The sequence below is a fragment of the Poromitra crassiceps genome (genome assembly GCF_964638095.1).
Source record: "Poromitra crassiceps genome assembly, chromosome: 5".
Classification (NCBI taxonomy): Eukaryota; Metazoa; Chordata; class Actinopteri; order Beryciformes; family Melamphaidae; genus Poromitra; species Poromitra crassiceps.
The window spans coordinates 34,117,878-34,134,358 of record NC_139642.1 but is presented as its reverse complement, the minus strand read 5'-3'; the positions used below and the strand labels follow the sequence as shown (position 1 = coordinate 34,134,358).

General features: G+C 43.1%; 1 protein-coding gene across 1 annotated transcript in view; it reads left to right on the top strand.

Moving 5' to 3' along the window:
* Positions 1-16,481, top strand: part of gramd1bb (GRAM domain containing 1Bb) — a gene marked incomplete at both ends in the record, with an annotated part of 100,118 nt that overhangs the window by 66,735 nt on the left and 16,902 nt on the right. The window contains 5 exons of the mRNA XM_083637056.1: positions 2,342-2,552; positions 5,343-5,363; positions 7,915-7,938; positions 12,842-12,862; positions 13,658-13,681. Coding sequence (XP_083493182.1) covers positions 2,342-2,552; positions 5,343-5,363; positions 7,915-7,938; positions 12,842-12,862; positions 13,658-13,681 — 301 coding nt within the window. The remainder of the gene's footprint in view (positions 1-2,341; positions 2,553-5,342; positions 5,364-7,914; positions 7,939-12,841; positions 12,863-13,657; positions 13,682-16,481) is intronic.

Genomic DNA, 16,481 nt, shown 5'->3' with positions numbered 1-16,481 from the left:
TCCTGGCTCAGACAGAGATGATCATGCAGGATGAATACCAATGTGCTCTGCTTCCTACCAGTTTACTGTGCATGTGCTTGTTCTCAGCTATACCCCAATGGATGTCATACACTCAAACCAGTTTGTTATCAAGTGGATGACAAAGAAAATCATGTTAAGTGTGCCTAAGACTAAAAAAGAATATTTGAATATTACAAACACACAAGCTGTGACTCTGCACTAAGGGCTTTCCAATCACCTCTTGATATTTACCTGTCATAGTTCTGTGATTGACTGTACTTCAAACAGAAGTAGATGTATATATTACTCATGAATGGACAGATTATTTCACACCTCTCAAAGGCAGACTTTTCCTCTTAATCAGGTCAGTGCAGACTACTAAGCAGTAGTCAGTGCAGACTGCAGCAGAGTATGCCATGTAAAACACAATAATAGTGAGAAATTAGCATCCACTGAACAGCAGACCATTCGCTAATCACACAAATTAGTATGAGCAGGCATCCGGCTAGTGCAGCGGTAGATTCCCTGCCTATTAACACGAGGGTTGCAGGTTCGACCCCCCGTGTCGTACAACTCTCCCCAGATCTGCAGAGGGGGGCAGCAACGATGACCTGGACAGTAGGGGGGATTGGCCAAGTACAATTGGGGAGAAAACGGGGCGGAGGGGGGTCCAGAAAAACCTTGATTCAAAAAATGGGGGGGGGGAAGCCTGCATCATCTATCCCCTTTCCTTGAACAGATGCGAGGGCTCAGCGCTGTCCTGGCCATTTCCAGCCAACCTGCCACTGCTAGAGCAGACCATGACAGCCAGACAGAAGCAGTCAACACCACGCACTATGATTCTGCTAGAGCAGACCATGACAGCCAGACAGAAGCAGTCAACACCACGCACTATACACCCAAACCAGACTGGAACAGTAGAGTAGAATTCATGTTCACTAGCAGTGGCCATTGGCTGGCCGTGACGTAATAGCTTGCATAATGACATGTCAAGTAACCGGGCCTGGCGGGCGCACTGCCACACGGCTCGCTTACAGAGCCTTTTGTTAGACCCAGTCAGTGAGGAGAAGGCTTCTTGGTGCGTGTGTGTGCGTGCGTACGTGCATGTGTGCGTGTGACACACACACACACACACACACACACACACACACACACACACACACACACGCACAACTGTGTGTTAGACTAGAAGAGAGCGTCTAGCGCTGGAAACACAGAGGCTACCTGATAGGAGCAGCATTGGGTACTACGGAAAGACAGGGACTACCTGACAACAATCCGTCCCACTTACCTGTAGTGCTATTAATGAAGATAGCAATGCAGATCCCCATGTTGAAGTGTTTGTACCTTACTGTATTTGCCGCATAGCTGGTTCAACGGTTGGTTTTAGTGTGAGATGAGAAATCACATCATATTCTCTATGACAGTAGTCAGACTCATGCATTGCATACGGCTTTGTATCTCTGATTGCTTAATCCTTGTTATGTCTCCCACTGTGGTTTCCATGGTTCCATGTTTTAGTGTTTCAAAGAACAAGTGTCATAAGATCGGATGGTTTAAGAGATTTGTGATTAAACAGCTCAATAAATGTCAGGGTCGAGGCGATTTCAGTTGGATGTTTTTCCAGACACAGTGCATTTCTCAATCAAACTGGTGATAGTGGTGCAAAACAAACATATTGATTTCCTTTTTCCTTCCGAAGTGATGTTTAAACTGATATTTTGTTGTTGGTTTCCAGTATTAGCTTAGCAACCTGCTAGCTGTTAATAGCCAGGTTAGCACATGCTGCTCCAAGCCCGTTAAGCCTGGACTGATGCAAGTCTGAGGAAGTGTAAATAATGTAGATCTGTGAACTCATGGCACTGTGTGGGATGTCTTACATGGCTCATTGCTTGACACGTCTATGGAAGTACTTAATGTGGACATCCAAGTCCTGTCTTTAAAATAATGCAATATTCTGATTTTCACCCCACCACAACAATCTGTTTTATATTTGTACATTCACATATTATATGAGGATTTCTATTTTAAACAACAACATCAGTGGAATGTTAACCATGGCAACATAGCAGAGAGTAGAACCCGATTGACCCTTGTTTTGTGTGCTGTGATTGGCTCGTTGCGTCCTAGCTAACCCCGATTGGTTGTTTTGGTGCAGACCACCTCAACCAAAATTATGATGAAATAATATTGCCTACTGCAACTTTAAAGAATATGCTGTATGATTATATGATTATGAAAGAACAGTACTTTGAACATCTCTCTGTCTCTTTCTCCGTCTCTCTCTCTCTCTCCCTCTCTCTCTCTCTCTCTCTCTCTCTCTCTGTCTCTCTCTCTGCAGCACTGCCAGTAACTCGAACAGGAGCACCCCCGCCTGCTCACCGGTCCTGCGTAAACGCTCGCGCCCTCCCACACCACAGAGCCAGGAGGGTGAGAACATGGTGGAGAAGAGTTCAGACCACTCCTCTGACAAGTCTCCCTCCACCCCCGAGCAGGTGGTCCAGAGAAGCTACTCCCTGCAGTCGGCACGCAGCGGGGGGAAGAACTCAAAGGTGAGGGACCATCAGAAGCTCCTTTTACCTGCTTGACACATTGTCCTGTAACAAGCAGCTGGACAGATGCAAATGAAGGTTAGACACAAGACTGCAAGGTTTTCTAGTGTCAGGTTAAGCCTTCTCTGTGAAACTGGTCCATACTGTAGCTATGTCAGAGCTCCTTCTCTGTGAAACTGGTCCATACTGTAGCTATGTCAGAGCTCCTTCTCTGTGAAACTGGTCCATACTGTAGCTATGTCAGAGCTCAGTAGCAGAACTTGGCCCCTCTGTCCACCTGGCACCTCTTTTTTTTAGATAGAAGCACCAAACAGATGCACTGCTCGTAGCTCCAGTCGTTACTAACTAAGCGACTATTTAAAACTAGTTTGAAGTGTGGCATTCTTCTGCCCAAGTTTGAAATATATTTTTAACTTCTAGCACTCAGCACTCTGAGAATATGGGCTTCACGATCCAATACAACCATGATACGGTGTAATAAATAAAAGTTCTACAAACGAACATTAAAGTCTGACTGTGCAGATGATGTTGTTTTCTGAACCACAAATCTTTCTAGTAATTGGGAGAATGTAGACAACCATTTAGAAAATGTCAATCCAAAGTGTAAATAATGTATTGTGGATGGAGAGCTTGTGAGATTGTGATGGTCAAGCTGTCTCATTTGTGACTATTCCAGCAGAATCAGATGTAGCTAATATTGTGATTAATTTTTGGGTCTCATCCCCAATACTAAGCTCTCAGCTGTGTTGTGAATGCTCAACAGTGTAAGAGCCTGTGCTGTGAAGAGAGGTTCCCGGTGGACACAAGCTTCCACCTCTTTCTGCCGTACGGTTCTATCATCTGGTGTCAAAGGCTTTTTTAGCTGGCTCCTGCCACTTTACTGTGGGACACAAGGTGCCAATTTCACAGACATGGTGGATTCAGTTTAGACTGGTGATGTCTTACTCCTTCTAGGACTAGGCTTAAGCAGGCATTCCTTTGAAACTGGCCAAGATGTGCAAGATCTCTGACCAGAAAATCCGTATTTATAGAAGTTACACCTCATTAAGATTACTGTATGTGATTACTGGGTCAAAAGAACTGATTTGATGACAGAAACACGGCTCATTTTCTAACAGTTTTTTTCTGACCCCTAGTAATTGCATAGTGCAGGGGTTTTCAAAGTCTGAATTTACTTGCTTAACATAGTTTTGCTAGATTCCTGGATGCCAATGGGATCATGATTGTTATTTGATCCCATAGACAGTCAGCAATTGAGACAACATAGCCTGATTTTGCTGTTTGACATACTTTATTTCTGACTCTGGGAAAGTGGGAAAACTGTAAGAATTCCCCCAAACTACTGTATCTCTTCAACCAAATCACACACATTTTGGCTATTCTATGTGATCTCATTTTGATAACTAAATGTCATATTGTTTCACTTCCATTCACTGAGCCTCCCCTGAAACTGTCTGGGGAGGCCCGCCTCCCACTTTGAAAACCTCTGGCATAGTGTATCTTAACAATAGGCTTCTTTCAAAGCACACATCAACATACTTTCATAAAGCCAATGTAAATAAGAGGGGGCATGTGAAACAGTTTGAAGTAGGAATGATGATCCTGTATGCTGTAAATGATTGATACATGTTTACCGTATTTACAGTAAGAATATGACATGTTCATGGCTTGTCTACTAACAGTAGCAGTGACTCAGTAAGGCAACAGTGAAATGGCATGGTGTTAGCAGCTGTGTGCTTTTCTTTGCCATTTCACAGTGATCCCCCCCCCCCCCCCTCATACCTCAGCATCTGCCCGCCATACATGCATTAGATGTGATATTGTCATTATAGGATGGAAGTATGTGTAGATTCACCCCGGCCCTCTGATAGGTTTCTGTCAGATGATGTGCTAATGATATTCATGATATGCTAATGATATGCATTGACTGTGAGAGCTAAAACATATAGTAGGTGCAGTTTTATTATTCCCCCCCATGAGTGACTTAGTGACATATCCTTAGCAGTGGTTACTGGCATGTACATATTGGTGTGCTGCTGTTACTATCATGCTGTCGCCGACCAACCCAAGCCTATTATGACACCCGCACAGCTGCTTAAAAGGTTCTGCTGATCAGATTCCGGGCACGGAACGCAACGTTCACACTCCTGAAACAAAACGCACCTGGGGTCAATTTGGGGGCAAGTGTTCTCGGTTCCGCTCCCGGGTCCCCAATGTGAAAGCACCCTAAAACACCCTCCATTATATTGATTTGCTCTCCCTTTTGCACAATCCATGATTCAGTTGTTCATGTCTTCAAGGTCCCACTTGAACCTGTGCCCTCCCTTTCATCTGCATCTCCCCTCTAACAGTGTAGTGGCTGAAATGAACAATGGGTTGACCTTTGACCTGGATTAACCTGGTCAGCCTAATTCACAGACAGAGAGCAGGTGGCACTAATGTTCTGTACCCACAGTGTAGAGTTATGGGCAGAGTAACTCCCTCCACTTTTAAAATGTTAGCGTTTAAGCCATGTCACTCCCCTCTGCCATCTCCACATCCACTCTCTTCTTGTCCATCTCTGGTGTTGTAAGTCACTTGTTGCTTTTGTCACGGCGTGTGTGCACGCCTTCTCTCTTACGTTTGCTGCTGCTACGTGCCATATGACAATGTGTGCAATCTGACAATGACTGTTTCAGCTCTCCTGTTGGTACTGTACCTCCAGCTGTTTTTATTCTTGCAGTTTATTTCTGTTATTTTTGGTCTTTCTATCTGATTTTTTTCTTTGTTCTTCTCCTGATTGCATGCTAGTCTCACAAGCGACTTTCCAAAGTAAGCATTACTCTTTTCTGTTCTTGAAATATTTCTGCCCCCCCCCACCTCCCATGCACCGCCTCTTGTCTTGTGAGCTGCTCTATGGAAATGACCAGACCCTGTGCACAGTGCATCCCCCCCCCACCCCTGATCACATCCCACCCACGCCTGTGCTCATTGCCTCTGTTATGACACCCATCTGCACCCTCGCTCCCTAGCAGATGGATCTTCTTGCAACCGACGCACCCTCACACTCGTCCCGTCCTTTCCCCTCCTCAAATCCCCCCTCCCTTCATAGCAAATTCCTAATCCCACTCTGTTTACATTACAATGCCAGTTGAGTGTCTCAATTCCCTTCTCTCTCCCTATATTTTTTATGCTTTGGCCTGTGTTCTATCCCTCTCCCCCATTTCTGCTTCATAAAAAATCCATTCAAACGTGTCCTGTTGTTACGTTCTAATAGCACCCTTATGTCTATGAGGCCATTTACATGTACACCTGGCACTAACATGCGTTTTCTGTGATCAGATTGCAATCAGATTGTGCTTGACCACTTGAAAGCACAGGTGTAAACACCCCCAAAACACATTGAAAACGGATTGCAATCTGATCGGCCAAACCACCTCCGGAGGTGGTCAGGGACACATTGTGACCACATTGAACACAAGTGTAAATGCAATGTGTCCTTTCAATCCGCATACAGCAACTGTATGCGGATTGAGAGGACACCCATTTTGGGTGATCAGATTGCAATCTGATTGCAATCTGATCACCCAAAACGCATGCTAACGCCAGGTGTAAATGAAATCAGGCTAATGTGGTCAAGCACTATCCCATTGGAATCTGATCACAGAAAAACACATGTTAGTGCCAGGTGTAAATGGCCTCTATGACGCTCTCTACGTGCCTGATTGTAGAGGGGTAAAAGTCTTGAAAATCCCTGCCTGCTGCATCCCACTCCAGACCTCTGGGAGGCCATCATGATTTGATCAGCCTCTCTCTGGCTAGGTGAGAGAGTCCCTGCTGCTCTCGCCTCACACCAAGAGCCCAAAATATCCCCTCCTGCTATACACTCACTGTACTGCGGAGTGCTGTCACGTTTACTGCATAGCCCATATTGTCGCATAGGATCCATTTTGCTGCTTATCTTCCTCGTCAGACTTCATCCCATGTACTTTCTTCTTAGTACATGAAATCCCATGTATTGCTATCAGTCTATAGGGTCTCACTCTGATGCATGTTGGAATAGACCCTTTACAAACAGAAATAAAGCAAACAGAAAGAAATAGCAGGAACAGACTGAAATGGAATGGACATACATACAGAGAGATACAGGCAGATGGCAAAAAGGGAGCCTCATGACGCTCTGTTTGCTGCTCCGCTTCAGTGACACTGGCACAGTTTCACGCACATCGCCCGCACATACCCAACTGATTACATCATCACCCCTCATTTGTGTGCCACACAGTCCAAGCCCCCGCACCCCCCACCGCTGGGGCCACCCCTCCCCGCAATCCCCCAACTGGGCAGCAGAGGTCACATGACCCGGGTTGTCATCGCGTGAGGTCGCCCAGGCAACGTGAGCGTTCTCACCCTAGCCCTAATGCAATCCAAATAAGAGAGTGCATCCAGCGAAAGGGCCACTCTGCAGGACGGGCTAAAGCAAACTTGACTGTGCCACCACATCTTACTGATAACATCACACTGTTAGTGTAGTGTGTAGTAAATGTTGTGCACAGTAAAGTAGTGTAGTGTGTAGTAAATGTTGTGCACAGTAAAGTAGTGTAGTGTGTAGTAAATGTTGTGCACAGTAAAGTAGTGTAGTGTGTAGTAAATGTTGTGCACAGTAAAGTAGTGTAGTGTGTAGTAAATGTTGTGCACAGTAAAGTAGTGTAGTGTGTAGTAAATGTTGTGCACAGTAAAGTAGTGTAGTGTGTAGTAAATGTAGTGCACAGTAAAGTAGTTAGTGTTAGTGTAGTGTGTAGTAAATGTTGTGCACAGTAAAGTAGTGTAGTGTGTAGTAAATGTTGTGCACAGTAAAGTAGTGTAGTGTGTAGTAAATGTTGTGCACAGTAAAGTAGTGTAGTGTGTAGTAGTAGTAGTAGTAGTTAGTTTATTGTCCACCAAAGTGGAAATTCATCTTTTGTCTCATCATATACACAAAAACAATTAGACAGCAACATTAACAACAGCAACATTTACACACAAAAAACATCTTAGTAGCAAATAAAGGACAGCAGTGGCATAATACATAGTGTAGTAAATGTAGTGCACAGTAAAGTAGTTAGTGTTAGTGTAGTGTGTAGTAAATGTTGTGCACAGTAAAGTAGTGTAGTGTGTAGTAAATGTAGTGCACAGTAAAGTAGTTAGTGTTAGTGTAGTGTGTAGTAAATGTAGTGCACAGTAAAGTAGTTAGTGTTAGTGTAGTGTGTAGTAAATGTAGTAAAGTAGTTAACGAGCCGCAAACTTTTCACTCTTGTTTTCTATTTCTTTCTCTTTTGTTTGCTTACTGCTTTGGCTAACCATTCATTTTCTCTTTTATATTTTTTTGTTTTTATTTTCCCCCCAGTATGACAGACTAAACCTGATTAAAGTAAGCATTTTGTTTTCATTTGACCCATTGACAATCCCTGGCCCCATTAAATCCCTGGTCCTCCACTTCCTTGTAGATGTACTGTACTAGATGTCCCCTTTGATAGTATCAAACCCTTATCTCTTTTCCAACATTCCTTCCCCGAAACGATGTGCAACAGCCAGTGTTGGGCAAGTTACTTTCAAAAATGCGTAACTGTGTCCTGCAACGGACACCTGGACGCCTGTTTCGTCACGTCCGGGTCAGAGGTCTCTCGACGTGGTTTCCGGTACTTTAGCAGGCATTTCAGATGCTGGATCGCAGCTTTGTGAAAGTGGAACTAATTTATACATCTATATGTGTCAATATGTGGAATTTCATATGAATATGTGCATGGTAACATGTCAAATTACTTTAGGAAAGTGACTTTGATGACAGAAAGCCATAAGACGTGCTTGGGCGACGAGAGTTACTGATCTTTAAAGTTGCTAGCTTGCTAGCTAGCTAACGCTAGCTTTGTCTAAAACACAACAAGGCCAGCTAGGTGGCAATAATGCAGCAAAATGGGACTCAGCGACCACTACAAGCCACTCGCTTTGTTGACTATTACTGGCTTGCTAACCACTGGCTTGCTAACCAGCAGAGCCGCAGAGTGAGCTGTCCGTAACAGGACAAGAGCAGCTTTCAGTTAAGACGCCAGCGGTAGCGTCCGTTCCCTGACTCTGGTAAATCAAAGACACAACTAAAAGAAATTATTTCAACGGTATGTTGCTAGAAAGAAGTTCGACTTAACGTTTTCGCCGTTAAACTACACGGAAACATGACATGATCATTGTAGCAGTGTTTGAAGCACAATTTTAACAGGAGTTTTGTAAAAATATTGTCCGTTGCAGGACTCGCTTCCGTTAATATACTACATATTACTAGTTACTTTCATTTGAAAGTAATAAGTTACTTTACAATATTACTGTCCGTGTAGAGTAACTCGTTACTTATTACACTACTTTTGCATTACTTTTACCAAAATAACTGGAGTAGCAGAATGACATCGCCGGCCCAGAACCATCCCGAAACTGTAAACTGTCCAAAATTCAAAATGTTATCTTTTTCCTTTGTTTTTGTCATCTGTAGTGGTTATTTGCATTAAAAAAATGTTTGATTAGTAAATGATTATATCTTTATTTAAATATGTGCTTTTGATAAAAGAAAATGTAACTCAATTTGTAACTTGTGTTACTTGACAAAGTAACTGGTATAATATTACTGAAATCCTATTGTAATAAGTTATATTACTGAGTTACTGCTAAAAGTAATATATTACATGTAATATTAATTTTGTAATGAGTTACCCCCAACACTGGAAACAGCAGTGATTTATTTGTGTGAAATCCTTCCTTTGTAAAGATATTGACATAGAAGGTTCCTTTGAAAAGATATTGTGAGAGAGACGTTTTTTGGCTGTTAGCCTCTTTACCTCGGTTAGCCTTTCTACCTCGAGGCCAACTTCCCACCCACATGTCATTGTTTTTGTTTTGTCAAAAGGAAAAGCACAAAACCAAATAATAGGGTTTAGAGTTACATATATATCCCTGAAACTGCAGGCATAGTTGTTCCTACTTATGTATTGCATATTGTCCAATCAAATCAAATCAAATCAAGAGCTACATAAACCAGTCTGAGACCTAGACCTTTGTCGAGATTTAATGCTGGACACAGGTTCTGTCTGTCTGTCTGTCTGTCTCTCTATTCTGTCTGTCTGTCTGTTACTCTCTCTCCTCCCTCTCCTGCTCCATCCCCCCTTCCTTTTGTTACACTTGAGTTAGCCTCCCTCTCAGTGCTGCAGCCTCGGGCAGTGGTGGCCTAAAGGTTAGAGAAGGGAGCTTGTGACCGAAAACGTCGTCGGTTCAATCCCCCGGGACCGGCAGGATAAACCTGGGTGTGGAAAGTGAAAAGGCAGCGCTTGCCCCTCCCTCATTACCACCACTGAGGTGCCCTTGAGCAAGGCCTTTAATCCCAATCGCTCCAGTGGAGCTGATCAGTGGCCAACAGATCAGACTGTGGTTGTACTGGTCAGCTTCCAGGTATGAATTTGTGTGAATGTGAACAGGGCGCTCCTGAAAAAGAGAGCATTGCTCTCAGTGAGACTCCCCCTGTATAAATAAAGGTTAAAAACCAAAAAATTCTGCACGTGAACAATGCAGTCATAAAGCTCATAAACTCACAAGAATGCAACTGTAGCCTACAGAGTCAAACACAGCAGTGCATGCGCGCGCGCACACACACACCCACACCCACACACCCCTTATGGAGATAGTAGCGTCAGAGTAATTCCTCTCTCATGTCTCTGTCACCTTCAAAACAGATTAGCCCACATTAGCCCAGCTAACGTCACAACCAGGCCTCAGGACTGCTGCTGCCACTCACAGCTAGCAAATAGAGAGCATCAAACAGAAAGAAAGTTCAGCCAAACCGAAGCAAAACAAATTTACGATTGAATGTTTAAAGGTCCCATCTGGTGTAAAACAAGATTTCCTTTCTTCTTTGATTATAAAGGACTTGGGCGTGCTATATAAACATGGAAGTCTCAAAACCAAAACACATGGGGCCCTATCATCGCAAAAACGGTAATTTTGTGTTGTGGGAAGTCCCCAAATTCACTACAAACTACAACCGCCCTCTTCGTGGATTAGAGTGGTTGTAGTCTCGCTGGTCAGCCTCCTCTCCCTTCCGTCCGAGGAGTCTGGCGCCGCAGGTCTCCATAACTGGGATAAACCAGTGAGACTAGAGTGGTTGTAATCTCTACGAGTTGGAAATCCCTGCCGATGATGTCATTGGCAGGTGAATTTTGGGACTTCCCACTGTCCCGCACCCCATCTCCGAGACACAGCGCGAGTAAACATACATGGTGGACATAGCATGTGCTAGAGAGGACCAATATGGACATGGTTAAAAAAAAGTCATTATTGGAGTGCAGTGAATGATGCTTGAATCCAATAGGTTTTGCTTTTAGTTGATGTGCTTCTATAATCAGACATCAGATATCAATCATTACCTTTTCCTCCACCTTGTTCCACCCTCTGGATGATCACCTGCATGTTTCCCCTCTGGGAGTGCCAATATTCTAATGTATTCTCTGCTTATAGGCTGTTATGCCGCGTTCCATTTGCACTGGGAACTAGGAATATCCCAGTTGAGTGACCTCACACCGGAATTTACTGCGTTCCAGTAAAACCAGCCAGGGTTAGCTCTAGCCAGTCTTGATATTGTTAGCAATAACAGTTGATAACGCATTATGGTGTATTTTGTGCATACATACTGGTACACCATAGCAACATGTCCACAGATAGGAGTTGTACAACTGATTTACTGAAACCTAAATAAGACAGAAGAGCTAGTAAACAGTGTATTACCTGACCTTTGGACTGGGAAATTCCTAGTTCCCAGTAAAAAAAAATATTTAGCCTTTATTTAAACAGGTAAATCACATTGAGACCGAGGTCTCATTCACAAGTGCGACCTGTTAAACGACCAGTGCAAATGGAAAGCGGCATTTAGAGCAGAATTGTATGTTGAGTAATAGTTGCTTTGTTATACTGTAGTAGTACAGTAAGAAGACACTGACTGTATCACTGGTGCCCTCTGCTGTTGTGAAAATGTACAACAGAACCACTTTGTTGTGTCTGCAGCTCACACAAAACTGCTAGTGAGTCACCACTGAAACACATTGATGAATGGAACAATGTATTTTGAATTGTAAACTGCAAAAAAATACCCATCTTAGCGAGTCATTTGATCCAGTTCCATCTTGACCATTTAGATTTTCTCCAAAAATCTGAATCTGAAATAATGCCACTTGTTTACAATGCTAATGCTAATGCTAATCAGCTTGTTTTGAGAAGGTTCTTCGGTCAATTGTCATGATACCAGTGGAGTGGTGTCCTCATTGTCGTAATTTGTTTCTAGAAAATGTATACAGGTGAAACTGCTGAAAACAAGTAAAGGAATCTTGATTGTGACTTATGACATATTTTGCAGTACATGTGAATTAAACAAACAAAAACACACAGTCGTTTGTAACATTGCATGTCCCCTCGCTATAGTATGTGTAGGCAATGTGCTAGTCTATGGCAGATTTTGATTGAATTCACCTTCAGTTCAACCAATTCAGAAAGTGGGGTTTCCTCTGAGATCCCTGCAAATCTTTGCCATTGAAAGGTTTTTACATTTAGTCAATCAAGAAATTATTGGGGGGGAGACTGTGTGGCTATTCTGAATTGCTACATGGAACTGAGTGAACTGAAAGCAACTTGCACCCCGGTATCTACCTCAGCATTTGTGAAGTTAAAAATCCACGGAACAACCAACCAATGATCTCCCAGACAAACGGGTCACTGCAACAGGTTTTTAATTAGCGTTGCCTCCTGTAACTCCTGGCAGGAAGGAATGTGACGAATGACCTTCACACCCCTGCTATAAATAAAACATGGTTTGTTCCGATCACATGTCACACTCTGTGTGTGTGTGTGTTGACTGTATAGAGAGAGTGGCGCCAGCGGAGGTCCAAAATGCGTGACATGTAGCTAATGAATAGCCAGGAAGGGGGCTCACGCTACGTTTGTACGCATAGAATAAAGCTGATAATATACTATTTGATTCTTTAAAAGTCTGACCCTTTCAAAGTACATCACAAATGGTCCATTTTGCTGCAACTCGACAGCGCTGCTTAATCCAGAACCTCACTTTCCGGGAACTTTTGTGAGGTAAAAAAAACTGGTCCATTGGAGTGAATGTAGATGTTGCAACTCTTCTATTATACGGCTCTGTGTCTGATGAGCCGCTGTGTGCTGGTTTCTGAGTTAAATGCATTCTCTCTCTCCCCTCTTTCTACTCTCTCTCTCTCTCTCTCCCCCCTTTATCTCCACAGAAGAGCCAAAGCTGGTACAACGTAAGTCATACCTTGTTCTTTATATATCATCAACATGTGTGTTTGAATCTATTTGTGTCCTTTAAGGGTGTGTGTGTGTGTGTGTGTGTGTGTGTGTGTGTGTGTGTGTGTGTGTGTGTGTGTGCGTGCGTGATGTGTGTGTGTGTGTGTGTGTGCGCGCGCACACGTCATAGTACTGTACGTATTCTGCGGGTGTCTTTTTGAAATGTCCTGGATTTGTTTTTGTTGCTTTTCCTGGAGCCTGTTTACTGCTCCCACAAAAGCAACCAAACCACTAGAGTGAGTTTGTGAGCCTCTGATCTGGGATCAGCCTGCGCTTAAAACGGCAACAGGTGGGCCTTCAATGTAGGAGTGAAGAGAGTTCCAGTTTAGAGTTAATTATGAAAGTACCAGAGTTTGTTTTTGACCAGAGTTTTTCATTCATACTGTAGGGAGTCATGGGAGAGTAGAATATTTGTCATTTCATATTTTACCACAAGGTGGTGTGCTACCCCTATTTATGATAACTCTTCAGAGGTGGTCAATCATTGAAGAGGCTTCATTCGGATGCAGAAATTGTAGGAAGTTTGCAACTGAGAAAATAAATCAACAACCCTCTGTAGACTAGAACAGATATGCCTGTTGCCCATTGGTGTTTGTGCAAGACTGAGAGTGGTGGACTTGATACCGCTCTCAACAAGGTCAAGCCCTGCTTTTCCCCACAAGTGTCTCTGTTGGACTCCTTCTTCCCATTTTGTGTTGTTTTATCTCCTCTTTTATTCCCTGTGTCTGTATACTTTTCCCCTCTCTCCCCAGCATGAAAGACAACACATCCTGAGAGTAAGCATGACTTGTATTCTTGTGCAACCCTCTCTCTCTCTCCCTCCCTCCCTCTCTCTCTCTCCCTCCCTCTCCCTCTCTCTCTCTCTCTCTCCCTCCCTCCCTCTCTCTCCCTCCCTCTCTCTCTCCCTCTCTCTCTCTCTTCCTCTCCCTCACTTTGCTTTCTCTTTTTTCTCAGACCGGTTGGATGATACGTCCCTCCTGCCTGTCTGCTTCTCATTTCATTGACTTCCAGTCAGCCTTGTTTCCACCTAATAGCAAAGCCACAGTTCAATACAGGGAAAAAAGGACATTTTAACCAAATGAAGTACATAAAAGTACCTACAGAATAATTCAGTGTTAAAGGTCTTAGTTGGCAACGAGAACTGTTCTGGATTTGTATGTTAGAAATGTTAAAGGGTGTGTTTAAGGGTTTCACTTGTCATCACTCAGGCTACTAATATGATGGCATGTGACAGGTGGCAACAAGTCTGCTGGGCTTCTCACTGTACTAAACAAACAAACCAACCGACCACCTCAGGGGCCTCTGGACGAGCCTCGAATGCCTTTGAATGACAGGAGAATGGAGCATGCTTTTAGTCTTGGCATGCTTCCCTCAAACCCGACGCTATTTGTGTCCCATGTCTTTAATAGACATGGACATTGTGGACGTGGACGTGGACATGGGCCTTGTTGGCTTCAGGGTTGGGGTCTATGACGATCACTCGACAACACAGGAACCGCTGTGTGTTGCCCATACTGCAAAATGGAGCAGGGCCACGCTGTTCTGTTCACAAGAGGCTCGCTCCACAAAGTCCACACAGCTTTCTAACATTTCCTCTGATGCACTCAGCTACGTAGTTGGCCTACTCACCCTCATTTATCCTACTGATCCAATACTAGTGCAAGAGGAGCGCATCAAGTGACGATCTACATTTGATGTTGCTCTGAGTTGTATTTTAATTGTAACGTCTAACAGTTGTAAATGTCATGTTTACAGACGACAAAGGTGAGCTACTACTGCGACAGGAGACGTACTGTGTGCAAAAGAATAGCATCATCTGCCCTTTCCTTTCAACTGAGTTAGCAACTGTATTATAGATGAAACGCTATGAAAATGTCCTCGGCAAGGCAAGGCTAGTTTATTTGAATAGCACACAACACACAGGTGCTCAAAGTGCTTTACATAAAATGGATAAAAAGAAGATAGCAGAGTGTAAATATATAAGATCCAAAAGGTCACAGTGCAAAATTATATATATTACTTTGTGAGTGAAACATTATGCATCATTTATTAGTGCTACTTCTGGAGCTCTCTCGTATCAAACATATCGCTGTTCTGTTCCATAGATCACCTCCTAATTTTGGCTTGTTTACCCATTCCCCACACCGCTGTTCCACCTTTGCCGACTATAAGACAGTATGATTATAATGACCAAAATTATCATGGTTATCAGTATTATCACGGTATTGTTCAAATGTGCTGAACATTTTCAAAGAAAATACTGATACACTCGTTTTAATCATTTCACCAAGGCTGCACGCCTGCATCTGGGAAACTATTGCTAACTTTGGTTGATGGTGGACAGTATTTACCATATTTTTCAAAGCACTGTAATCACGGTAACACAGTTTTAATGACAATTAAAATTTGAAACGGTAATACTAACCATCAGGAATTATGTCACGGTTTATCATTAAACCGGTAATCGTTTCATCCCTAAACTGTATCCAGATGAAATGTATCATCCCTTATTGATTTTCCTGATTAAATCTACTTCAGTCATGATAGAAACATTGAGGATGGAGGAGAGGAGTTTTACGCCTTGAAACTCAGAAATTAATGCATAGATTGTGCAACAAAAGGTACACACACATCTTGTTCACGCAGTATAATTTGTTTATACATATATAAAGACTAGAGTCACATAGTCACACTCATTCTCACTCATAGACAAAAAAAAAGATTGATCGATCGGTCAATCAATGAAATTGGCCTCTTGAGTATGTGTGCACCTCTACATGGCAATGATGACCTCCCATGGCACTGAGCCCACAGTGATTACAACCCAACCGTCCCAACATGAGTTCTGAGCCTGCTAGAGATGCATACACTGGCCCCACCCATCCGTCAACAGCCTTCTGACACTAGTCTGTACATTCACTCCTTAGCTACAGCAGTTTGTCGCAGCGCTGCCATGGCAACAGTGTCCACAGGCTCAGTCCAGTTAGTACCAAGAAGGGAAACACTGACAAACACTGCATGGATACAGATACTATATAGGTCGATACATATACCTGTATAATATAGAGCAGACTGCAGTTGGATGTTGAATCAAATGATCATTCCTTCTTATCTCTTATCATCACATGCTATATATAGTTCATTCACCCTCTGTGTCACATGATGAGCTGTTAATGTGATTGGTGGCTAGCTGTCAAGTCAAGGTTGTTTATACAGTATAACCCTAACTCACAAGAATGTCTCAAAGGAATTTACAGAGACTCACTAGATCTAATTAAACACAGTAAACACAATAATAAACAGAATTGAACAACTTATCTAAAACAAGCATGACAAGAACGAAAAGAATACAGGAAAAACACAAGGTAGGTAAGAGCAGATTTTACCGAGGCAAACAATCTAGCTATTCTACCGCCTAACCTACTGTACCCTACCGGCCACCCTCTGCCTCGACCCTGACAACTTCCATAAAACAAGCAAGAAAGAAAAGAAAACAAGAAAACTGTCTAGCTATTCAAAATACAGATTGTAGCATTTAGCCCTGAGTACATAACATTTAGGGACTGCATATTTGTC